At 51.5% G+C, this 24483-nt stretch overlaps 2 protein-coding genes across 2 annotated transcripts; both read left to right on the top strand.

The window, feature by feature from the left end:
- The first annotated feature begins 3203 nt into the window (after nucleotides 1-3203).
- LOC117852115 (inositol diphosphatase DSP2) lies at nucleotides 3204-7517 on the top strand. The gene is made up of 5 exons (XM_034734070.2): nucleotides 3204-3582; nucleotides 3676-3769; nucleotides 6709-6766; nucleotides 6856-6899; nucleotides 7001-7517. Exons 1-5 carry the CDS (start codon nucleotides 3311-3313, stop codon nucleotides 7172-7174), a joined length of 642 nt encoding a protein of 213 aa, XP_034589961.1. The 5' UTR covers nucleotides 3204-3310; the 3' UTR covers nucleotides 7175-7517.
- A 1490-nt stretch (nucleotides 7518-9007) lies between these two features.
- On the top strand, nucleotides 9008-12347 carry LOC117852114 (lysM domain-containing GPI-anchored protein LYP6). The gene is made up of 5 exons (XM_034734069.2): nucleotides 9008-9798; nucleotides 10543-10660; nucleotides 10743-10910; nucleotides 10992-11023; nucleotides 11991-12347. The coding sequence occupies exons 1-5, from the start codon at nucleotides 9141-9143 to the stop codon at nucleotides 12221-12223; spliced, it is 1209 nt and encodes a 402-aa protein (XP_034589960.1). The 5' UTR covers nucleotides 9008-9140; the 3' UTR covers nucleotides 12224-12347.
- The last annotated feature ends 12136 nt before the right edge of the window (nucleotides 12348-24483 follow it).

The following is a 24483-nucleotide window of genomic DNA, read 5'->3' as shown; positions in this document are numbered from 1 at the left end:
GAGCTAGCACAACGTACGTGCTCTGCGAATATGTGATGTGTTTGTGTCCTGAGTTCCTGACAGACCTCCTTCAAGTGGACGCGGTCCTGGAGAAGTACCGAAGGGATAAATGGATGAGGCAGCTTACGCAGGAGCTGAGAAGGTTCCCTAGTCTTCCCTGTAAGATGGGGAGATTCAGCTGGCCGGATCCGAGAAGGTGTCACAATATTTTCAAGATTCAGAAAGGGACGGGGCCAATATTGAAAGCCAACGCCAGCGGCGGCCAACCCGGCAGCCGTACGCCAAAGCGGGAGGGAGGTTTCGTCCCGGCCGACCCGTGTGGACCGACGACGGCGACGCCGCCTGCGCCGCCGTCGCACGACACCACCAGGCGGCCAGCAGCGCCTAGCAGCCGACCTGACGCGGCAGCGTTTTCTCGCCGGTCTCCTTGGGGCGCAGCGCGGAGCGCACCCATGACCCATCTCGATCGGTCCGGCCTCCGGCGTGCACGTCAAAAACATCGGCCACGCTTGACCCGACCACATCGCGTCTCACGGGACGGAGAGCCTCCGTTCGGATCGGATATGTTTAAATTGTTTCTGTGTCAGTGTCGTCAGTAGGTGGTGTGGGTCGGCGAAGGAGGCTATGGCTCAAGACTATGGACCGATCGACCGGGACCATGGGCGGCTATTCATCCGTGTACATGTTCGCCAGCTTTGGACCGACAAGTAACCAAGTGTTAGAAAACGAAGGTTGGTAATGCGCCTCTTTGGCCTGCGCTGATGGCTTGGGGAAGGGGGCAAGGCGTCACGCGCAAATGCTACACGTGCGTATAGCAATAGTATATAGACAACCCTGAACTTGGATCTTGCATTTTGTTACAGCCACATGTATTTCGTACAGTAACTTTTCTTTAGTCGTGCTCTCACACGCATTAAGTTGTCGTCACGATTTAGCCGCATATCGCTTCACCTTTTTCTAACTGTATATCGCTCCATCTTTTCCCATACGCACGCGATAGCAATATTAAGACTTTTTTTTCTATGGTTGCACGCATATATATAAAGGGATGAGTTGTCATCCTAATCTCGCAGCATATCATTTCCACCCTTTTTCTTTCCACGCGTGCACGTCGCTGCAGGAAGGCACATTTCTTATGTGGTTACGTGCATACGTATAAAGGGATGACTTGTCATCATGATCTAGCCACATGTGCCTAAAGCAGTCGGTATCCTACACCTGTTGTCCAGTACCGAGAAGAGGATGTGCGAAGATTGTGTATGTGTGGGGCAACATGTCATTTTGTATAGATCTCATGAATATGCTCTCGATCACCATAAGAGCGTGGTGATCCCTTCCCGTCACATACACGATGGCGAGAAGAGACAATATGAGAATTGTATTTGAGTGTGGGCAATATATTGCTAGTATCCATCCAATCCCATATTTGCTTTTTATCGCCACAATGGCTGTAATCGCACACACAATTATGAGAAGAGATGACATGAGAATTGTACTTACGTGGGAGCAACATATTGTTGCATTTGTACCCGGATATGCTCTCTATCACTAGGGTATCATGAGTGCGTGCACGCTGCTGCAAGAAGACACAATTTTTTTAATGGTCACACATATACGTGTGAAGGACTCAGGTGTCATCGTAATCTAGCCGAATATCACCCCCACACTCACTTTCCAACGCACGCACGGAAAAGGGAGAAAAGATGGTACGAGGTTTGTATTTGTGTGGGGAAGGCATGTCATCAGTATAGATTCTACAAATACGCTCTCTATCACTCTTGCGCACGCGATAGCAGGAAGAGATAGCATGAGCGTATTTGAGTGGGGGCGATGTATTGTTGGTATCCGTCCGATCCTATAAATATGTTCTTTATCACCACAAAATGGTGGCAATCCCTTCCTTGGCACACACGGTTGCAAGAAGAGACAAATGACAACTATACTTGCGTAGGGGCAATATATTGTTGCATTTGTATCCATCTCATGTATATGCACTATTTGTCACTACGGTGTCATGAGGACGTATTTCCTCACGGTTCACGCACACTGTATTGAGAAGGGACGGCACATGAGGATTGCACTTTTATGGGGCTAGTCGCTTGTCCATTCCAAAGTCTCACAAAATTCAATTTTACTAACGTTATATGCTCTAAAGCTAAATCACCTCCAACTCTTTCAACCCTAAAATGATCCATCCCAATTACTCAACCAACCATTCCAATTGAATTTCACATTTATAGAACCCACATTGATCTCCTCGTAACCACTTCCTATCAATCATCATCATCCCTTAAACCTTTTTCTTCCCCATAGTACATGTTGCCGTAGGAAGGCACATGTTTTTGTGTGGTTGCATGTATACGTGTAAAGAATTGAGTTGTCATCATGATCTAGCCGCATATCTTCACTTGCTTTTCAATGCTGAGGGGAGAATGTGTGAGGATTGTTTATACGTGGGGCAACATGTCATTTGTACAGATCTCATGGATATGCTCTCGATCACCATAAGAGCGTGGTGATCCCTTCCCGTCATGTACACGATAGCGAGAAGAGACAATATGAGAATTGTATTTGCATGCAGGCAGTATATTGTTGGTATCCATCCGATCCCATGGATATGCTCTTTATCAGCTTAGTGGCGGTAATCTCACACGCAATTAAGAAGAAACGACATTAGAATTATTCTTGCGTGGGAGCAACATATTGTTGCATTTGCAGCCTTCCATGGATATGCTCTTTGTCATTTGGGTGTCATGAGGACGTGGTAGCGAGAACAAACAACATGAAGATTTCTCTTGCGTGGGACAAGAATGTTGGTTGGTGTCAATTCCATAAATATACTTTCAACTACCGCACTATTGTAGACCGTGAAAATCTCATAGGCCAATAATTCTCCGTTGTAAAGCATCTTATAAAATTCAATATCTAATAATATTAAGTGCTTCAACATCAAATCATCTCTGCCTCTCTAAAAATTCAATGCCAGAATGATGCATCGCAATTAACTCAACCAACCATTCCAATTGAATTCCAAAATCATATAACCCCATTGATCACCTCTCTATCCCAAAATTTCACCACTCCCTATCAATCATCGTCAACCCTTAAACCTTATTACCCAGCTTTTCCTCCAACCTCATCTAAAAAAAAACTTTTCATCTTATATTTTTCGCCTTCTTCCCCTATAAATAACCGGCCTTCCCGATTCGCTCACAGCGCTCCCACACAGCACAGCACACACAGAAAACCACCACCACGCCTCGGTTTTACGGCTCTGGCCCCTCCCCCGCCCCGCGCGAGCGAAGAAGCTATGAAGCTGGAGGTCATGCCCAAGCAGAGGGTCCTGGAGGCGGAGCAGAGGGAGGAGGCCATGGAGATGAGCGGCCTGGAGCTGTGGAAGCACGAGAAGCCCCCGAGGATCTGCCCCTTGCCGCCGCCACTCCCGGCGGCGGCTGCGTGCGACGAGTCGGCGCTCGTGCCGCCGCTCAACTTCGCCATGGTCGACGAAGGCATCTTCCGCTCCGGCTTCCCGGAGACCACCAACTTCCGGTTCCTCAAGTCCCTCAACCTCCGCTCCATCGTGTGAGGATCCCTTTTTCGCTCTCTTCCGTCTCCTCGAGTTACCGCGGAAATTGTTGCGTGCTCGTGCGGCTCTGAACGTTCTTGCGCCGCCAGGTACCTGTGCCCGGAGCCTTACCCGGAGACGAACATGGAGTTCCTCGAGAAGAACGGGATCAGGCTCCACCAGTTCGGAATCGAGGGGCGCAAGGTAACGAGACAATTAACAGCCTGACCATCTGGTTTCAATCAAAATTTTCTGCTGCTTTGCGGTTGTTGGTTAATGGCAATCCTTGGAGACGAGGAATTACTGTGGACGGATTAAAATACAGTTGCTTTCGGTAACATCCATGATGCACAGTTTGTTTGCCCCGAACCGACGTTGCTGATCATGTCCTCTTGTGCATCATAATTTAGTACTAGTAGTTGCGCTTTCACTGATGATTTTGGGGACAATTTCAGTGCTTTACTCAGTGAAAATTCATTTGTTAGTGCAACTGACTTGCCAGAAAAGGGTCCAAAAATCCTCTTCACGTACTAGGCACCTAGTCCTATCTGGAGAATTTTCAAAATTCACGGCCAATCGGTAGTGGTCCCTTTCAGCATTGCTTTGATTAATCAAGCCAGCTGTGCTGTAGATTCTAAACAATTCTTTTCCATATATTCTCAAATGTTTTTTTATTGTTGCGTTCCTGTGAATACAAGGCTACCAGCGTGTATGCATCACCCCTTTTGGCTTGGAGCATCTCCGCGGTGTTGCCTTTCTTTCTATTTCTTTTTCATTTCATTTTGTGAACTGCTTATTTATTTTTCCTCTTTCAGTTTCCTGTTTCCGTGATTCTTTTTACTGTTTGTGCATAGTAAATCATGCAACTGCTTTGATACAAGGATTTTCATTTAGGAACCTCAGTGTGAGCAGCTCAATTCGATAGCCATGTCTATCTTCTATGTATAGCAGCTCAACGTTATGTTCCTATCCTACAATCATGTTTGTTCTATTTCCTTCCTTCTTTTTATGGGCAGCTCCATTGGTTCCAGAGGGACAAACAAGTTATTCTTGTTGACAATACTTATTTTTTCTCCACTTTTGGGATGTTTCTTTTGATGGTGTTGAAGTTGAAATTTTTGAAAAAGAAAAATACTTTCACATTTTTGCTACCTGAAAACAATGAGTCGTTTTGTTTTTCAACACCTTGAGCTATTCATCTTTCTTTTGTGTTTGGCAGCCTGATCTACTATGGGGTCACTAAGCTGCCAAAGGCCCAAAACTGACTGCAAATATCTGAGTGCTAATGGTTTTGTAGCATACATGAATTGATGTGAAGCGTACCAATTCATCTGCGTTGAGTTTGTGAGAAAAGTTCAATGATATGCCTGTAACTTCAGCACTGACGTCTGAAGATGGTGAATGCACAATAAGAAAGGGGCATGAAAGCTGCCTTGTAGTTTTTCTCTATGCTGATGATGCCTAGGAATAGATACACTGACACATTGCATAATGGTAGCACAATGTGCATCCATACATATCGCTATCCAGGATCTTGTTTTGTTGCTGATGAGAGGAATGGCACTACCGGCCTGGGTCTGATGAAGTGTTTCGAGAAAAATAGATTTCTCCAGATGAATCCAAGCATGGACAATAAATTGAATTCTTTTTACTAGAATACAAATAAAGTACTGTACCCATGTTCTGCATCTGATCTCGTTGTCTTGTAAATTTTTAAATGTCTGTATAAATATACATGTAGGTATAGGTGGGATTGTTTTTCATTTTTTTCTGTTGTCCTGAATCACAAATGTCATTGTATTTCAAATGTATCTTCACCCTCATTTAGAATATCCTTATGTTATGTCACCTATGCACAGATTGGATGCGTAGGACTTGTATAACTTCAACAACTTTTCATATATGAAAAATTATTTGAAGGGGAATATATACTAGCAGAAAAATATTTGTAAGCTGTATTTATGGCTATTTTGAGGTGTTATTGCTTTCTGTATTTATTAATGCATCATTGTATCATATACTTGTATACGCCAACCAAGTTTGTAGAAACTGGTATCTGACTGGTTTTGGTCAAGTGGTGCCCACCAGTTTTTGATGAAAGTATGGGTGGAAAGTCATGTCAATTGATCAAATATGCATTAATTTGTGCGGGATATCCATTTTTATTTGGAAGCTGGTCAATATTGGCCATCTTGTAATCTCTGAAAATTTCATTCTTCATAATTATTTCGTCTCTCATTTTTTATTGTTTGAACTGTGAAATCATCCATGACATGATGCAAAAGTGGACGACAGGAATAAAGCTATGTCAACTCATTGAATGGTTGGGAGTAGTTTGTCAGTCATATGAATTGGCTGCTTTGTTTGTTTGCTGTTCAGGAGCTATGATTTGCTGGGTAAACCGTTCATACTCGTTTATGATCCACGGTTTGCTATTGTCTACCCATATTTTGGAGGCCATTAACTGCAAGAAGTGCTGCATAAAGTACTCCTTGATAAAAATAAGCCCTCACGCGCATCAGGATGGTTGACCTCATTCCAAATCTTTGTTTGCATCATTCCAAATCCTTTTTTCCTTTTATGTTTGCGAGAAAAACTTTTTTTTATGAGGAAAACTTTGACACCTCGTAGGCATGGCAAAGTTGCGTTTTTCCTTTGGTTAATTATTATAGGCCCAGTTGCTTGAAACCACCGAAAGCTGGAATTCGGAGCACCCATCTGTCAGTTTTCAATGAAGTGGTCGTATTAAATCTTCTCTGACCTCTACTGACCTTGCTGCATTTCTGTCCAGTCATCTAACAAGATCCTAGTCGGATGACAGTATATTCTCGACCAACGTGTCTCAGTAAATCTCTGGACTTGATTTTTTTTCTTCATGACCTTCTAGACTTCTAGTGGCACATGGATAAGAAAATTGACTGCTGTTGGCAGTGACTGGAAGAGAACCTTTTGTTGTAGGAGACCTGACTGTTCTAACTGCAATTAGAATTTGCTATTGCCTAACTTTGTAGGTCACACTTCTTTCATACTATATGATTCTTGGTAGAGCTGACAGTCTGCGTGTATGAATTTTTTTGTTTCATCTCAAAGTCCTGAAGCAGCTCATGAATGGTCTGATAACGCCTGAAATGCTTTTGCTGCAGGAACCATTCGTCACCATCCCTGATGAAAAAATCCGGGAGGCGCTGAAAGTTGTCCTAGGTACTGCATCCAGCATCTTTCTATAGAATGAATATCTTGCACACCACAGAATTGTAAATCTCACTCCTTCATTGTTATTTTCATTGCAGACCCAAGAAACCAACCCCTGCTTATTCATTGCAAGAGAGGCAAGGTAAGACCAGCTTCGGATTTACAGTTTGAATCCGTTTTCCCAAGAAAACAACTTTGTGTTCCAGATCCTGAACTAACTGCTGAATGTTTTCACATCTGCAGCACCGAACTGGCTGCTTGGTCGGGTGCTTGAGGAAGCTGCAGAAGTGGTGCTTGTCTTCAGTCTTCGACGAGTACCACCGCTTTGCCGCTGCGAAAGCGAGGATCACTGACCAGAGATTCATGGAGCTGTTCGACGTCTCAAGCTTGAATCACCTGACAGCCTCGCATTGTTAACCAAGGCGCGCGATCACCTCGGTCGCCCTTGATCATCTCCCCAGCCTATGTTCCTGCAGCTACTGAACCGATTCAGCAGTGAATAATTTTGGAACCCCGTAGAGTCGATGAGGTAGTGATGAGACCATTGCAAAAGTGTTTTGTGCTCGAGGGGGTTTAGTTTTCCCCTGCTTAGCGCACTGCTGAGCCTAAGAACCAGACAGTAGTGGTATAGCATTGCGAGAGGTTCTCTCTTTTTTGGTAACTCTCGCGATCGCGAGGAATGTGCCACTGTTGCCGGGTACTTAAGCGTGTACTCGAGCAGCTCTGTTGAGCGGGAATGAACTATTCTCTGGATGCAAAAGGCTTGGCTGGCTCTTCTTGCATGGGTGTGATCAGTCAGTGATCCTGTGATCCTGCACATATTAAAAAGAAGTTTTTAACATGGTAATTTCTTTAATTAGGTTGGAGTTAAACCAAAATCTTGATAAAACTTACTTGGGAAAAAAATCCTAGAAACTTTCACATGGTCTTGCAAGTTTGTGTTTGGAGTGCATGATTTGAGAACAGGGGAATTGGGAAAACACAGAACAGAAAAGGCTACGAATCGTTTTCAAAAAAAAAAAGACCCCGAAGGAAAGAGAGATGAGCCCTTAAAGCAGAGAAGGGGAGAGTGCGTCATCTGTCGTGTTGGCCTTCTCAAAAGGAATGAAGACATAACGTTTTAACTAATTTTCAAACTCCTCCAAAATGCATAGAAAAGAGTGCTTCCTATAGGGATAGGCAGGAAAACATAATTTTCAGTTTGCACATTTCTCTTCTGCATGTAAATATTGAAATAAGAAAAAGTAAAACACATAGGGGCGAAAATCATGGGCAGTGCTAATTAGCGCTCGCGCGCTAGGAGCCCTCCTGGCGAGCGAATCCAGACAAGCTCACCCTTCCCCGAACTTTCCATTTTTTAAAAGTTTTAAATCCCACAACTTTCCATTTTCTAAATATCATAACTTATACACGTAACTTCGATGTATAACTCTATAATATAAATTTTTATGAGATAATTTTTTAGCACTTCAATAGCGTATAGAACTTATGTGTACAATTTTTCGCATAACTTTTTCCCTAACAATAATTTAGTATTTAGGTGATAAATTTCATAATACAACTTTCATGATATACATAACTTATACGCATAACATTTGTCATAACTTTTGATAATGTTGTTAAAAAATTTATGCACATAACTTACATATATATATATATATATACAATATTTATTTGGTATAGAAAAAATAATTGAAAAGAAAAAAAAGGAAAAAAAACACAGCGGGCCAGCACACGGCGAGGTGGCGTGGGACCCACCCTCCGCGTCGCGCGCCGCGGGGCGCTGCAGCGCGCGCCCGCAAACTCAACATTGCGGAAAATCGAGATCGACTGAAAGGGCTACTGGAGCTTTTGCAATTTTCTCCAAGAAAGAGAGCGAATCCGTTGGATCCGGCCCAATATAAACTCCAAACCTGGCCCAATCCAGGCCCAAGGCCTATTCGGTCAGTTACGCTCGGCGGCGACGTTACCGTTGGGCAAGCAGGACACGTGGACCTAGGTGTGGCCCACAGATAGAGCGTTCGTAGACCTGGTCACGAGACATTTGTCCCCCCGTCCCCGCACAGGGCCACGTATTCCAAGCGCAACGTCTCCCTGAGAAGAAGTGTCCCCGTCCTCGCATGTTGACCAAACTAGCCAGTATCTCACCGACACGTGGGCCCGAGTCGCACAACCCCACCCAGTCATCGACTGTTCACACACCCACGCGCCCTCCCACGCTTCCGCACACTTCACCTACTCCCCCCACACAGTTCGCTGTTCGCTCCCGAGTTCACACTTCACAGTGGAGAGCCCCCCCTGACCTCGAGCCGAGCCGAGCCGAGCTGAGCTTCCCCACATTCCTCTGCCACCGAAGCCCAAACCCTAAACCCTCGGGCCCGAAATGCTGGCGCCGGCGCCCGCGATTGCGGCCGCGCTGCTGGCGATCCTCGCGGCGGCGGCGGCGAAGACGACGATCGAGCCGTGCTCGGGCGCGGACGCGTGCCCGGCGCTGCTGGGGTACACGCTGTACGCGGACATGAAGGTCTCCGAGGTGGCCGCGCTCTTCGACGCCGACCCGGCGGCGGTGCTGGCCGCCAACGCGCTCGACTTCGCCTCCCCGGGCGCCGCCAACCGCATCCTCCCCGCGGGGACGGCCCTCCGCGTGCCGACCCGCTGCGGCTGCGCCGACGGCGTCCGCAAGTCCGTCGCCGTCCGCTACGCCACACGCCCCTCGGACACGCTTGGCAACGTCGCCGACGTCGTCTTCGCGGGGCTCCCGTCCGCCGACCAGATCCGCACCGCCAACGGCCTCGCCGCGGAGGACCCCGACGCGCCGCTCGCCCCCGGCCTGAAGCTCGTCATCCCGCTCCCCTGCGTCTGCTTCAACTCCACCGACAACAACCTACCCGCCGTGTACCTCTCCTATGTCGTCCGGGTCGGGGACACCGCTCAGTCCATCGCCGCCAGCCACGCCACCACCGTCACGGATATCAGCAATGTGAACGCCATGGGGAGCCCCATTGTCGCGCCCGGTGACATCCTCGCCATACCATTGTCCGGTAAACAATCTCACATTGGATTGCAGTTTGGCAACGAGATTTGAACAAATTGTCGTGGCAATTTGATAGAATTTCATTTAACTGATCTGAAGAGAATCTGATATACGATTCACTGGGCAACATTCCACCAGTTTCCCATTAACTTGACTATAGATTGAAATGTTCGTATACTGTTTGAAGTTATGCTGAGGTCCAGTTCGCTAATAACCAACCAGGATTACTATGCTTTTGGTTATTAATAGGTTAACACCTTTAACCTTTGTGGGTGCCTCAAGGTGTAGTTCTGTAAAGGTGCAGTTTGATGTTACATTGTTAGTTTAGGCTCTGTAAAGAAATTGTCAGCCTTTGGATTTTACAAACCTAGGATGCAGAAATGACTTTAAAGTACTACTGCATAAAGCTGGTCCATGGTGGGGGCTTGGGATAAGACACGCTTTGCAGCTGCTATGTTTTGAAAGATTACTTTTCTGTGGATGCGAGCATTTTAATTTGCCGTGGTTCATGAATGTTAGCAGGGGCTGCTTTGAGTGAATATAGTATTCAGTGCACTAGCTGAAAGGGCTTATCAAAATGTTCTGTTGATAGATCTTTACTTTTCTTTTTTGATGGAAGGGTCTTCCACTTTCATGGATGCCCATCTGTTTTGCTGATTGATTCAATAATGATAGTTGAGTGTTCTTATTTTCTGTCCTCTCGGCTGATCAATACTTCCTTTCTAATGACGGCTATTTATTCCTTGATCAGCTTGCGCATCAGCAATTCCTAGCTCTGCCTCAGACTACGGACTGCTTGTGGCAAATGGGACCTATGCACTAACTGCTGGTAACTGTGTGCAGTGCAGTTGTGGGCCAGAGAATCTCAAGTAATGCTATGATCTCTTTTGTTCAATGCAATTTTCTTGCAGCAGTCTGTTTTGCACTATAAGCCCATCTTTTTCCTTACAGTTTGTACTGCACGCCAGCGCCAGCTTCATTAACAACATCATGTTCAAGTATGCAATGCCCCAATAGCAGTCTAATCCTTGGGAATGTGACTGCACAACCCACCAGTGGTGGCTGCAGTGTCTCGTCTTGCATTTATGGTGGCTATGTTAATGGAACCATCGCAACATCGTAAGCAACATATCCCAAATGTTTTTGCTCTATCTGAACTGTGGAACTCAACGGTGATGACATCTTACAATTTATGTGCAGGCTATCCTCTGGTCTTCAACCCACATGCCCAGGTAATTGTTGTTTTCTTCATTTCTAGTCTGCTTCATATTTATTTGGCTACTGAAGTGCTGCTGCAGTAAATTTTAGTCCTTTGTTCAAAGTTCCTTTTTATCACATTGACTTGTCCAGAGCTGCGCTTTTTGAGAGATCCATCAAGAAATGTTGTCAATCAAAACCTATAAACCTTTTTAGGGTGCACCAACTTTTTTAAAGAGACTGTAGAATAAAGAATGGATCTGATGTGTGATTGCAACTTTAAAGAAAGATATTGATGTCCCAGTATGTTAGCCTATCCCTTGGTTTGGATTTGAATCAAACATAGTTCTGAATTGTTCGATCTCCTTCTCCAATCTTCAAGATGAACCCCTTGTTTTGTAGGTACTTTGCCTTTAATCTTGTTTAAGTTGGTACCAAATTTGCCTAACACTAAGTACCTTGCTTAAAATTTTGTATACTAATTTGAGGCAGTACCAAAGCAACCCTATGCACCTTAGATATTATACGTTATGTCTAGATACCTAGCAAAATCTATGTATCTAGAAAAGTCAAAACGACCTACAATTTGAAACGGAGGGAGTAAATCAAGTGCTGGTTATTCAACTAAATTAACAATTGCAGTATGCGAAGCCAGCAGCTTTACAGATACTTGGCATTTTCCTCCTGATCATACTTATGTCGAAGGAAAAGATCATGAGTAAAAAATATACCACTGCTTATGCAGACCATGTTTCCGGAACATTGATAAAATATGGATTAAGGCATTAAGCACATCAAGCTCACCTTTAATTTGATCAAATAACATTAAGACATATTGGTGAAGCTTTCACTTTGTTCTCATTGTACGGCAGTATGCCACACACTGAAGTCTACGTTTCATATATGCTGTTGTTCCATTTACCTGGCGCAATGCATCATCAATTCCTATTTCAGTCTTTACTAGTATTCTATGCCTCAAAATTGTTTCGATCATCATTGCAGGACCACATCAATTTCCTCCTCTCACGGCACTGCCAACTGCAGTAAACCATGGGTCGTACTCTCCAGCACCTGCACCAGGACCTGGAGAGGCTGGCGGTGCCATCCCTGGAGGATCCAATGTCTCTCCGGCAAATGAGCCTGCTGGAAACACCGCACAAGCGCCCGTCATGAATCAGCCGGGCTGTATCCTCCTCCTTTCCTTTCTTTGTATGGTCTTGTCGTTGCGGATGTGATCATGTGAATTCCTCCTGTGCAGAGTATTGTTGGCTGTATTTGTATTGAACCAGAGAGGCCTCATTTGGGCCCGGTGGAACCTCAATGAGAAAGATTGCTGTAGCTTGTAGCTCCTTATCTTCACACCAGTGTCTGGTAGAACTTCAGGAGACCAATTCACTGTACAGGTTTGTCAGTTTGTGTATGGAGAATGCACTCCTAAAATCAGGACCCATCTCTCCAAGGGAAAACTTCTGAAGGCAGTGGTACCAGATGGAGATGGGTAGATGGCAAGGGCATGTGCCTGATGGGAGCTAGGCCCTTGGGGCACAAACCTTATTGCCTAGTGCTGAAACACAACATGTCCTGAAACACACAGCATCTGAAAGTGGGCATAGGCGCATAGCTGAAATTCCCTTCCCATTAACCCCAATCATGGAGGCATCAGGCATGTCAAACATCCTGGAGGGCCAGGTGAGGACACGTTTTTATCACGAACGGTGAGCAAGCCAGTGCTCGTCCATCTCGCAGCGCCCCCTGCTGTTGTCTTGCTATGCTATGTTTCTTGGTCAACTTGCAATTTCCCAGAACTTATTTTGAGGCGTTTTACATTGGGAAAAAAGGCCGGCCAGTAGCTTATCGCCCCGTTGTTCTGTTCTGAACATGCCCAGCTGCTGTACTTTTCAGCAACTGTTCGTTCCCCCACATTAGAATATCGTAGAAAGCCGACATGCCCTGTTAATCTTGCTAGCCCATGTTGCATCGAGCGTCCTTTCTTGGTTCCATCATCGTATACCCTTTTTTTATGACGTGTGTCCGGTACAGGGAGATCATTTTGGGTCACTTTCTTTGGTTTTTGTTTTCTCATCACACTTCCATTTCACCAAGGCTCAAGAGAAACTGTTATTCCAGTGAATGGTGTTGTCGGGGAATATTAACGACCTCCTAATGCCCATTAAAATAACAATTATGAAGGTTCAGGCCCACCTGAGGTAACGAAGACTGCCGTCGACCCAACATGGGAGGGGAGAGCCCCGCTCCGCCTTGCCCGACCCAGTGCCCCGGGGTCGGACGTTCCCGACCCCTTGATAACCAGACTCCGCCTCGCCCGACCCACGGTCCCAGGGTCGGGAGCGCCCGACCCCTCGCTGCAAGACTCCGCCTTGCCCGACCCGGGGCGCAGGGGGTCGGACTCATCCGGGCCCACAAGACAAGTATCCGCCTCGGGCGCAGACTGCAAGATAAGAGCGCGGATCTCGTGGCCCCCCCTGTCGATCTTGCCATAAATGCGCCGCGGCCCTGGCGTGTAGAAAGGTACCCGTGCCCCCGACGCGACCCGCCACAAGTACCCATGCACGACCGCACAGCACAAGCTACAGTGGTCGCGGCTCTCCCCGATTTGCTGCAGGGCACTCATGGCCTACGCCGCCCGGCATAGGAGGAAGCCCCGCCCGTTCTCGCCCGCGCATCCGACGACAGGGACGCGACGTCCGCGTCCCACGGACCATCAGCAAGATAACAGGATCAGCCGCCTTCCCCGACGGGCACAGATACCATGACTGAACACCATCATCATGCCTAGCGGCAACGACCACCAGGGAGATCGTCGACAGGATCCGAAGGCAGCCGTCCTCTTCCGGCGGACGCGCTGACAGGAGCCGAAGGCCGGAGTGGGGGGCGGCGGCCCTGGAACTTGATCCTTCCCCTTGTATTGTATTTTACTTGAATTAGCTTATCTCTTTTACTTCTCCTCGTGCCTGGCTCATCTGTAACCCCGAGCTCGCCTTGCGCTATAAAAGGAGGACCGGGGGCCCTGAGACAGGGGACTCTCTCAAGCCAACAGAACACACACACACACACACACACACACACACTCCCCTTCGGAACATCAGTGCACACCCAAGAGACTTGGGACCAGCTCCCTCTCTCGCCCTCCTGTAACCCATACTACAGACCCCGCGTGGGCAACACGAGCAGCTCCCCATACTGGATGTAGGGCTTTTCCTTGCCCGAACCAGTCTAAACCCCGTGTCTCCCACGCCACCATCCGAAGCCTTACACGCATAAAAGAAATTTACTAGTCTTAGTCTTGATTCGCTAATCACGACAACGACAGTTGGTGCGCTAGGTAGGGGACCTTTGTGCGTACATCACCGGCTTCAGATGGCCAACCACGACGCCAGCTTCGCTCTGGGCTCCCTGGTCCGCTTCGGGTGTCTGGACTTCCTCACCACCGGGGAGGGGATCGAGTTGATCCCTCTCCTCATCTTGCCCGCTCGCCCCATCATCTCTGGCTCCGTCCCCGGGATAGCGGCGAGCGGCCGGGCGCGCGTCGAGCGGCCTCCTTCGGAGGGGCGGCCCTTCGGGCTGTGCAATGCCGCGGCGACCTACGGTTATCTCCTGGCGTGGTCCATGACCGTGCCGCCTACGAGCAATGAGCTCGTGGGCGTGGTGAGGACGACCTCTGACGCCGGCTCCAACAACAGGAGCCACCACCCCTCGCGCGAGTGCTTCATGACCAACGTGCACTCCGAGGGGTCCAATGATGGCGGCGCCGAAGGAAGGCAGAGGACTCCCCCACCGCGCGCCGCGGCTACGACTGGAGCCCTTGCCAGAGCCCTGGTGCGACCCCGACCGCCAGAGGCGCGCGCGGCGCCCCGCCAGGAGGTCGAGCGCCCCCGCAACGGAGGCGGGGCACAACAACGGGCGCATGACGTCCAGCAGCGCATCTGCGCGGATGAAGATCGCCCTCAGCTCTTCGCCCGCGCCAGCCAGAACATCGCCGCAGCAGCGGCCCTACTCCGACGACTCTCCGAGCCGGCGACGCCCGAGGAGCGTCAGGCGCACCAAGAGGTGCGCAACCTGCTCGAGTGCGCCGCCGTCCAACAGGCGGAGAGCTCCGTGTCCCGGCAACGCGGGCAAAACACCAGCAGGGCAGCGCCCACCGCACCCCCTGAGAGGCGGGGGGAGTCTGTCCATCAGCCTCCTCCTAGGGCGAACCAGGCCGCGCCCGCTCGACGGACACCGCCGCCCGCAGGAGGCAGGGCTCAATCCATCCACCGGCGCGTCGACCCTGTCCGCGACGCCCGCGACACCCTGGACGCGCGGAGGCGCTCCCGCGCGGACAGGGTGGAGGGGGTGGACCGCGGCTACCACGTCCACCGTGGCGGCCGCTACGACAGCGAAGAAGACCGAAAGCCCGAGCCCCGACCCGGCAGGGCCCCAGGCCTTCTCCGCGCGTATCCTTAACGCGCCGTTCCCGCCGCGCTTCAGGCAGCCAACGAACGTGGCCAAGTGCTCCGGGGAGACGAACCCCGGGCTATGGCTCAGCGACTACCGGCTTGCATGTTAGGCCGGTGGGGCGGACGATGACCTGTTCATCATCCGCAACCTTCCCCTCTTTCTGGCCGACTCGGTGCGAGCCTGGCTGGAACATATCCCTTCGGGTCAGATCCGCAGCTGGAACGACCTGAAGGAGATATTCGTGGAAAACTTCCAGGGCACGTACATGCGCCCTGGCATTTCCTGGGACCTCCAGAGCTGCCGCCAGGGGTCAGACGAGTCCCTCCGGGACTACATCCAACGCTTCTCCAGGAAGCGCACCGAGCTCTCCAACGTCGCGGACGCCGACGTCATAGGGGCTTTCCTGGTAGGAACCTCCTGCCGGTCCCTCGTCCATGAGCTGGGGCGTCGAGGCCCTCGGACCACGGAGGAGCTCCTCAACATCGCCACCAGCTTCGCCTCGGGCGAAGAGGCCGTCGGAGTGATCTTCGACCGCTCCAAGGGCAAGGCGAAGCGGGACGAGGACGCCGAGGAGGGCACCTCCAACCGTCAGCAGAAGAAGAAGAACAAGCAGCGTCGCGAGGCTCCCCTCGTGGGTGCTGTTGAGCGGAAGTAGGGACAGCCGCCCCCAGAGGGCACCCCCGGCTTCTTCGACAAGCTGCTCGAGGGGCCGTGCCCGAACCACGAGTTCCCCACGAAGCACGCCTACAAGGACTGCAACCTCATGAAGAGGTACTCTGTAGGCAACCCGGTGAAGGGCGACTGGAGACGGAAGCCCGACGAGGAGAAGAAGGATGGCGAAGAGAAGGAAGATGGCTTCCCCAAGGTGGATGGCTGCTTCATGATCTTCGGTGGACTGGCAGCTTACGACTCCAAGCGCCGCCAGAAGCTGGAGCGCCGCGAGGTCTACGACTCTTAGCCTGCTACACCAGCCTTCCTTGACTGGTCGGGATCCGCCATCACTTTCGACCGGTCCGACCACCTGGGACATGTCTTGCAGCCAGGATGCTACCCGCTCATCGTCGACCCCGTCGTCGGCACAACGCGCCTCACCAAGGTGCTCATGGACGGAGGCAGCAGCCTCAACGTCCTCTACGCCGAGACTCTCGATGCCATGGGGATCGACCGCTCCCGCCTCCGCTCTAGCAAGGCGCCATTCCACGGCTCGTGCCGGGGAAACAGGCGATGCCTCTCGGGCAGATTGACCTGCCCATCACTTTCGGACTCCTTCCAACTACAGGAAGGAGGTCCTTAACTTCGAGGTGGTAGGTTTCCGTGGAACCTACCACGCCATCTTGGGGCGGCCATGCTACGCCAAGTTCATGGCCATCCCCAACTACACCTACCTCAAGCTCAAGCTGCCGGGGCCCAACGGGGTCATCACCGTCGGCACGTCTTTCCAGAAGGTGTACGAGTGTGACGTAGAGTGCTGCGAGTACGCCGCAGCCATCACCTTCACGAAGGGTTCGGCGGTCCAGCTCACGGAGGGCGCCGAGGACCAGCCCGACTCCAAGCAGTCGGTGTAACATCCGCGGAAATCACCAACTAAAATCACCCGTTAAAAATTATCTTTAAAATCTTTTTATCGTTGAGCTCCCGGAAATCGAAAATCTCCCCGGTGATTTCGCCGTCCCGGCACCCATGCCGACCCCTACCTTTTTATCCGTGCCCGTATTTTCCGCCGCGTGCCATCGCCAGACGCCGTGCGCGTGCCGCGATCGCCGCCGGTCTCCCCCTTTCTTTTCTCTTTTTCCCTCTCCCTTTCTCTTTTTCTTTTTTCCCTTCCTTTCTCCTTCTTCTTTCTTCTTCCTCCTCCCTTCTTCTCTTTCTTCTTCCTTTCTTCTTCCTGGTTCCTGGAGCCACTTCCTTGGCCGGCCCCCCCGGCGCATTTACTCCCGGCACCCCACCTCCCCCTGGCGCCATACCGCGCCGGCTCCCTCGGGCCGCGCGGCACCCCTGCGGCCGCCCGAGCCAGGTCTCGCCCGGCCCCGCCGGAGCGCCCGCGCCAGGCCACCCAGCCCCACCGCGGTGCCCCGCGCCAGCCTCCGGCCCGAACCGCCGGCGTGCCCGTCACGCCCCAGCCCCGCTCCACGTCGCCGCCGCCGGCCCCTACCGCCCCGCTCCGGCCTCCTCCGGCGCCGCCCGTGCACGCCATCGCTGACCCCACCGCAACACCGGCCACCTCCCTCTCGCCGGCCTATAAAAGGCCCCGGCGCCCGGCCATCTCCCCACCCCATCCTCCAGCACTACCGCCGACCGTGCTAGGCCCCTGCGCGCCGCCAACCGCCGCCGCCAGTAGCCACCACCGAAGCTGTGCGCCGCCGCCCAAAGACCAACACCGGCCGCCCCTTTCCGCTGCCGCCACCCACGGTAAAGGAGGGAAAATGGAATCCCCATCTCCCCCTCCACCTTTCCCCGACCTTCGGCGCCGCCAATGAGGCCCTGGCCGGCCGGCCGCCGCCGGCCTTTCTCTCCTCCCCACCCTCCCTCTCTTTGTTTCCTGGGAGAAGGAGGAAGAAAGCCCAAATTCTGATCTAACCCCCTGAAATCCATTATTCGCGAAATAGTCCTCCCACCACTCCCATAAACCTATTCGCGGATAAGCCCCTCCACCTCCAAAAGTATTCACAAATAGGTCCCTGGTTTATTATAAATCAGTCCTAAACCTCCGTTTAAGCCCTAATTCATGTTTAACCCGTCATTTCATGCGCCAAACTTCCTCCAATTAATCCCAAATTTCACCACGTCATCCTCCGGAATACTTTCGCCGATCCATATCCAAATTTCCCAAAAATAATCTTTCTACCTATTTTCCATTCACGTTTTCTGTTCGGAGCTCAACGGATAAAAACCAACTTTCTTTTATTTATTTGTGTGCCCGTTTGTGTGTGCCGTAGATCGCGGATTGCCCGAGGAGAATCCCGAGGAGGAGTTTGACCGCGAGCCCGAGCCCGAGGACCAGCAGCACGAGCCGGAGCTCCCGGAAGGCTTTGAAGACGGCAAGTCCAATCTCACCCTTTTGATGCATATTTAATACCTAGTTTTCCAAACACAACCTATTGGCCTGTTTTACAAAATGCATATTATTTCGTTGCAAGACATGGTTGGATAGCCACCCCTTGATTGTTATGAACATTCCTTGTTATCCTATGGTTGTCTCTAAATATGATTCGCTCTATTTGGTCGATAGCTACCGCTAGAATGCTTAGGGATTTGCTACTTAAATACAATCACCACTACAATGATGTTTTTGGAAAATAAATGTGTGTGTGTGCAAGTAAGGAAAATGGTTTCTGGGTTCAAAGGAAAAAGGATGTGTAGACAGGATGGATGGGTATTCCTCGTGTGGGATGCCAGGGTGTTGTGCTCATACCTTGGTGGTTGAGCAATGTTGGGAGATATCCATCTTGTCGGGGTTAAGGACCGAGTTGATGTGTCATCTTGTCTAATTCAACTATCATGCAACCACTCGACCGTTGTATGGGCAACGGCTTAGCATAAATCCCACAAGCTGAACTGTTAGTCCTCAGGGGTGCTGGTGAGCAACGGGAGCCCATGGAAAAGGAGTAAGATCTTGGTGACTTAGGTCCCGGTTACGGTCTCGTGGATGAGCCGTGAACCCCTTGGGTGCTCCCGTGAGGGCTAGCCAGTTTTAGTTAAGGTGGGTAATGGCTTTGTTAGGATCCGCACTAGCACTAAGGTGATCGTGCTGCGGTACACTACTTGTGGGAAAAGTGTACAACCTCTGCAGAGTTAAAACCTATCCGGGTAAGACGAGTTACGGCTTGGTCACATAACTAGCACTTGGGCATGGATGGTGTGTGTGTGTGTGTGTGTGGGTTGAATTTTGGAAAAGTCCGGCAGTCGTGCCGTGCGCTATGGCGGACGGGGAGTCCGATAGCGATAAAAACTTGGATCCTTTGTGTAGGATCAACCCCACTCTTCGTTCGGTTACTAAAGAAAAGCTTTAAAAAAATTTGTTTGAAAATGAGCCTATGCATGTGTTGAAAATCTGGCTTTATTGCAAATAAACTCTAGCCAACCCTTGTTTTATCCTGTGCATATACTTGCTTGTATCCCCCTCCGAGGATGGGGTTAGACTTGTTGAGTACGTACGTACTCACCCTTGCTTCGTTGCTACAGAGGAAGACCCGGACTTCATCGTCGAAGACCTTGAGTAGAGGTTGTGTCCGCACCCAACGCTGCCTGTGGTGTTGGCCTTTCCAAGATGCTGCTGCTGCCGTGTAGTCCCGAGTGCTGTCTTTTGGCAGTCGCTTGGTTAGCCGCTGTTGTTTATTTACTTATTATCGCTGCGTGGCTCTCACGCCCACTCCCTCGGGAGTTGTATGGTAACTGAATTATCTGTCGAATAAATGTGTTATCAGCCTCCTGGGACTGATATTTGTATCACATTTAGTCTCTACTTATGTGGGGACGCTTCAGTCGGCCACCTCCTTCGGGGCCACCGAAGGCGTCAAGGAGGTTCCCCTCGACCCCAGCAGCTCCGACGGTCGGACCGTACGGATCAGCACTGCCCTATCTCCCAAATAGGAAAGCGTGCTCGTCGACTTCCTCCGCGCGAACAGTGACGTCTTCGCGTGGAAACCCTTGGACCTGCCCGGCATTCCGAGGGAAGTCGCCAAGCATTCCTTGAACATCAAGGCCGACTCCAAGCCAGTGAAGCAAGGTCTGCGCCGCTTCGACGAGGAGAGGCGCAAGGCCATCGGCGAGGAGCTCCAGAAGCTTTTGGCGGCCGGATTCATCAAGGAAGTGTACCACCCCGAGTGGCTACCTAACCCTGTTCTTGTACGAAAAAAGAATGGGAAATGGAGGATGTGTGTTGATTATACCGGTCTCAACAAGGTGTGCCCAAAGGATCCATTTCCTTTGCCGCGCATAGATCAGATACTCGACTCAACCGTCGGGTGTGAAACCCTTAGCTTCCTTGATGCGTATTCCGGCTACCATCAAATCACGATGAAAGAGTCCGACCAGCTCGCAACCTCTTTTATCACCCCCTTCGGGCCCTATTGCTACATTAAGATGCCGTTCAGCCTCAAAAACATGGGGGCTACGTTCCAGCGATGCATGCTTAAGTGTTTCGGGGACCTCATCGGGCGAACCGTTGAGGCTTATGTCGACGACATCATAGTCAAGTCCAAGAAGGGCAACCAGTTCATCCCCAACCTCGAACTAGCCTTCAAAAGGCTGAGGGACAAGCGCATCAAGCTCAATCCTGAAAAGTTTGTTTTCGAGGTTCCGAGAGGCATGCTGCTGGGTTTCATCATCTCCGTACACGGCATCGTAGCCAATCCGGAAAAGATAGCGGCCATCAGCGACATGGGGCCGATTCGAAATATAAAGGGAGTTCAGCGCGTCATGGGATGCCTGGCGGCCCTGAGCCGCTTCATCTCGCGCCTCGGCGAATGGGGACTTCCTCTCTACCGACTCCTAAAGAAGACCGACCGCTTAAAGTGGACCGCCGAGGCCCAGGAGGCGCTTGACCGGCTCAAGAACCTCCTGACGAAAGCCTCGATCCTAGTCCGCCAACCGATGGGGAGCCCCTCCTGCTCTACATCGCGGCGACCACCCAGGTAGTTAGCGATGCTCTGGTGGTGGAACGAGAGGAGGAGGGACACACCCTCAAGGTGCAGCGTCCAGTATACTTCGTCAGCGAGGTCTTGTCCGAGTCCAAGGTGCGCTACACGTAGATCCAGAAGCTCATCTACGCCGTACTCATCACGAAGAGGAAGCTGCGCCACTACTTCACCTCCCACCCGGTGACGGTCGTTTCGTCGTTCCCCCTCGGTGAAGTGATCCGAAACCAGGACGCCACGGGATGGATCATGAAGTGGACGCTCGAGCTTATGGACAGGGCATCACTTATGCCCCCTGCACCGCCATCAAATCCTAGGTACTCGCCGATTTTGTAGCAGAGTGGATGGAGATCCAGACGCCATCGGCGCCGGAGAAGCAGGAGTACTGGACGATGTACTTTGACGGGTCGTTGATAAAGGCTCGCGCCGGAGCAGGCCTAGTCTTCGTCTCTCCTCTCGGCGTGCGCATGAGGTACATGATCCGCCTCCATGTTCCTGCATCTAATAACGTCACCGAGTACGAGGCTCTCCTCAACGGGCTTCGCATCGCCATCGAGCTGGGCATCTGGCGGCTGAACATCCAAGGCGACTCTCAGCTAGTCATCGAACAAGTCATGAAGGAGTAGAGCTGCCACGACCCCAAGATGGCAGCCTACTGCAACAAGGTCCGCAAGCTCGAAGACAAGTTCGACGGACTAGAGCTCAACCACGTCGCAAGGCTTTTTAACGAGGCGGCTGACGAACTGGCAAAGGCGGCATCTGATCGAAAGGCCGTACCCAATGGCGTGTTCATCAGCGACCAGTTCAAGCCCTCGATCCGTTACCAGGAATCGGGGAGGGTCGGCGATGCGCCACCTGCCCCGGACTCAAGCCCCGACCCGGGAGAGATCGGCAACGCGCCACCTGTCCCGGGCTCGGGCGCCGACCCAGACGATATCGGCGATGCTCCACCTGTCCAAGACTCGGAGGCCGACCCCTCCGACCCTAAAATCATGGAGATCGATGCGGATCCAGCAGCGGGGCCCGACCCCCCGCCTGACTGGAGAGCCCCGTACCTCGACTACCTCATCCGCGAGACGCTCCCGGCGGACAAGACGGAGGCACGTAGAATTGCGCGCCGCGTCAAATCCTTCGTCATCATTGACCAGGAGCTCTACAAGCGGAGATACACCAGCATTCTCCAGCACTGCCTCCCGATCAGGCAGGGAAAGGTGCCGATTCAGGACATCCACGCTGGAGCCTGCGGCCACCACGCCGCTCCAAGAACCCTTGTTGGAAACGCCTTCCGGTAGGGCTTCTACTGGCCGACGGCGGTCGCCGAAGCCACCCATGTGGTCTGCACCTGCGAAGGGTGCCAATTCTTCGTGCGCCAAACTCATTTGCCCGCACAAGCGCTCCAGACCATCCCCATTATGTGGCCCTTCGCGGTCTGGGGGCTGGACCTCGTCGGGGCCTTCAAGAAAGCGCCTGGGGGCTTCACCCACCTGCTTGTCGCCGTCGACAAGTTCTCCAAGTGGATCGAGGCACGACCGGTTGCGCAAATCAAGTCCGAGCAGGCGGTACAGTTCTTCACTGACATCATCCATCAATTTGGAATCCCCAACTCCATCATCACGGACAACAGCACGCAGTTCACCGTGAAGAAATTTCTCCAGTTCTGCGACGACCACCACATCCGAGTGGACTGGTCGGCCGTGGCACATCCCCGCACGAACGGGCTTGTTGAACGAGCCAACGACATGATACTCCAGGGTCTGAAGCCACGGATCTTCGACCATCTCAAAAAGTTCGGCGGTCGATGGGTCGCGGAGCTCCCCGCGGTCCTGTGGAGTTTAAGGACGACCCCCAGTAGGGAAACCGGCTTCACCCCGTTCTTCATGGTTTACGGGTCCGAGGCAATCCTCCCCACCGATCTGGAGTATGGATCGCCAAGGGTCAAGGAATACGATAAACAGGGAAACCAGGCATCGCTCGAAGATGCGCAAGACCAGCTCGACGAAGCGCGCGATGTAGCCCTGCTGCACTCGGCTAAGTACCAGCAGGCCTTACGACGCTACCACAGCCGCAAGGTGCAAGGCCGAGCCTTCAACATCGGCGACCTGGTGCTCCGCCTCATCCAGGACAACAAAGGTCGGCACAAGCTGACCCCTCCATGGGAAGGTCCCTTCATGATCACACAAGTACTGCAGTCACGCACGTACAAGCTGGCGAGCCCTGACGGACAGATCTTCAAAAACGCTTGGAACATAGAGCATCTAAGATGCTTCTACCCTTAGTTTTGTTTCCAAGTTCTATACATAAACACTTCTGTAACTTAATAATTTACGGAAAAAGGAATTTTGAGTTGATTTCATTCAAGTTTCATATCGAACTCAGGGATATCCAACCCTGGCTCTGCCTTAGGGCCGCATAGCCCTCGGGGGCTATCAGGGGCTCTGGCCCAAGTCACATGACATCTTCTCAAAATGCCTTTTCTTTCCGAGCCGACCCTCTTCCTAAACTTTTGGACGTGAAAAGGAGAGAGTGCACGAACGGCGTTCAGGCAAGACTGATCGGACTACGAAAAAGCCTACGCCCAAGAGGCTACGGTACCTTCGCCCATCAATGCTTACTGACATGCCCAACCCGCGCTTTAAACTTTCCAAATCAAAAAAATAAGAAAGAGGATCGAAAACTTTTTTTGACAATTTATAGAAAAGGCCTCTGCGGCCATCATGAAAACAAGTTCAAAGTCAAACTAACATATTTACACTTGGGGCACCTAAGCCCGATATAGCTAACTCGTCCTGGGATCTTCGGGCGGGACGGCTTCATCCTCCAGAAGCTCCGCCAAGGCATCCGCTGGGTTGAGCACCGACGCGTCAATCTCGTCCAACTCGGCCTCGGAGTAGCCGGCGGCGTACCCCCGCTCATCCCGGCGAAGTTAATGCCGGAGTAGTGAGAACCGAAGACACCGAAGGCCCACCTCACGCTGACGCGGAGTGCCTCCAGGGCGATCTCGTGGGCCTGTCGGTACGTCCCAAGGACACGAGTCGTCAATGAACTCATCCCCTCCCCCTAGACCACGCCGAGGCTGTTGCAGACTACGCGGACCGTGTCTTGCAGGTTGTCGTGCTCGGCGCGCTCCGCGTCGAGGACCTCCCTCAACCGGGCGATCTCGTCTGTAAGGTTCGTCCGTAGAAGTCCAAGTCAGAAACCATCAAAAAGCAGCATAAAACAAAGGAACGAAAAGAGCCTTACCCTCGAACTGGGCCTTCAGCTCACGCTCCCAGTCGAGCCCCAGGGCCACGGTGGTATGAAGCTCCTGCACTTGCACGTGGAGCTGGCTGACCTCCGCCCCAAGCTCGGCCGCCACCTTCTCAGCCTCGTCCTTCCGGGCTGCCTCGAAGTCCCGGTCCTGC

This window comes from Setaria viridis, chromosome 4, assembly GCF_005286985.2.
Source record: "Setaria viridis chromosome 4, Setaria_viridis_v4.0, whole genome shotgun sequence".
NCBI lineage: Eukaryota > Viridiplantae > Streptophyta > Magnoliopsida > Poales > Poaceae > Setaria > Setaria viridis.
Note: the sequence above shows the minus strand (reverse complement) of the source record. Positions and strands in the feature narration are given on the sequence as shown.

What these genes read in the sequence shown, in the direction of transcription:
- LOC117852115 (XM_034734070.2), top strand. Translation starts at nt 3,311, where the DNA reads ATGAAGCTGGAGGTCATGCCCAAGCAGAGGGTCCTGGAGGCGGAGCAG. An exon ending in TCGGAATCGAGGGGCGCAAG is followed by an intron (nt 3,770 to 6,708) that starts GTAACGAGACAA and finishes CTTTTGCTGCAG; the next exon opens with GAACCATTCGTCACCATCCC. An exon ending in GGCGCTGAAAGTTGTCCTAG is followed by an intron (nt 6,767 to 6,855) that starts GTACTGCATCCA and finishes TTTTCATTGCAG; the next exon opens with ACCCAAGAAACCAACCCCTG.
- LOC117852114 (XM_034734069.2), top strand. Translation starts at nt 9,141, where the DNA reads ATGCTGGCGCCGGCGCCCGCGATTGCGGCCGCGCTGCTGGCGATCCTC. An exon ending in CCTCGCCATACCATTGTCCG is followed by an intron (nt 9,799 to 10,542) that starts GTAAACAATCTC and finishes TTCCTTGATCAG; the next exon opens with CTTGCGCATCAGCAATTCCT. An exon ending in AATGGAACCATCGCAACATC is followed by an intron (nt 10,911 to 10,991) that starts GTAAGCAACATA and finishes ATTTATGTGCAG; the next exon opens with GCTATCCTCTGGTCTTCAAC.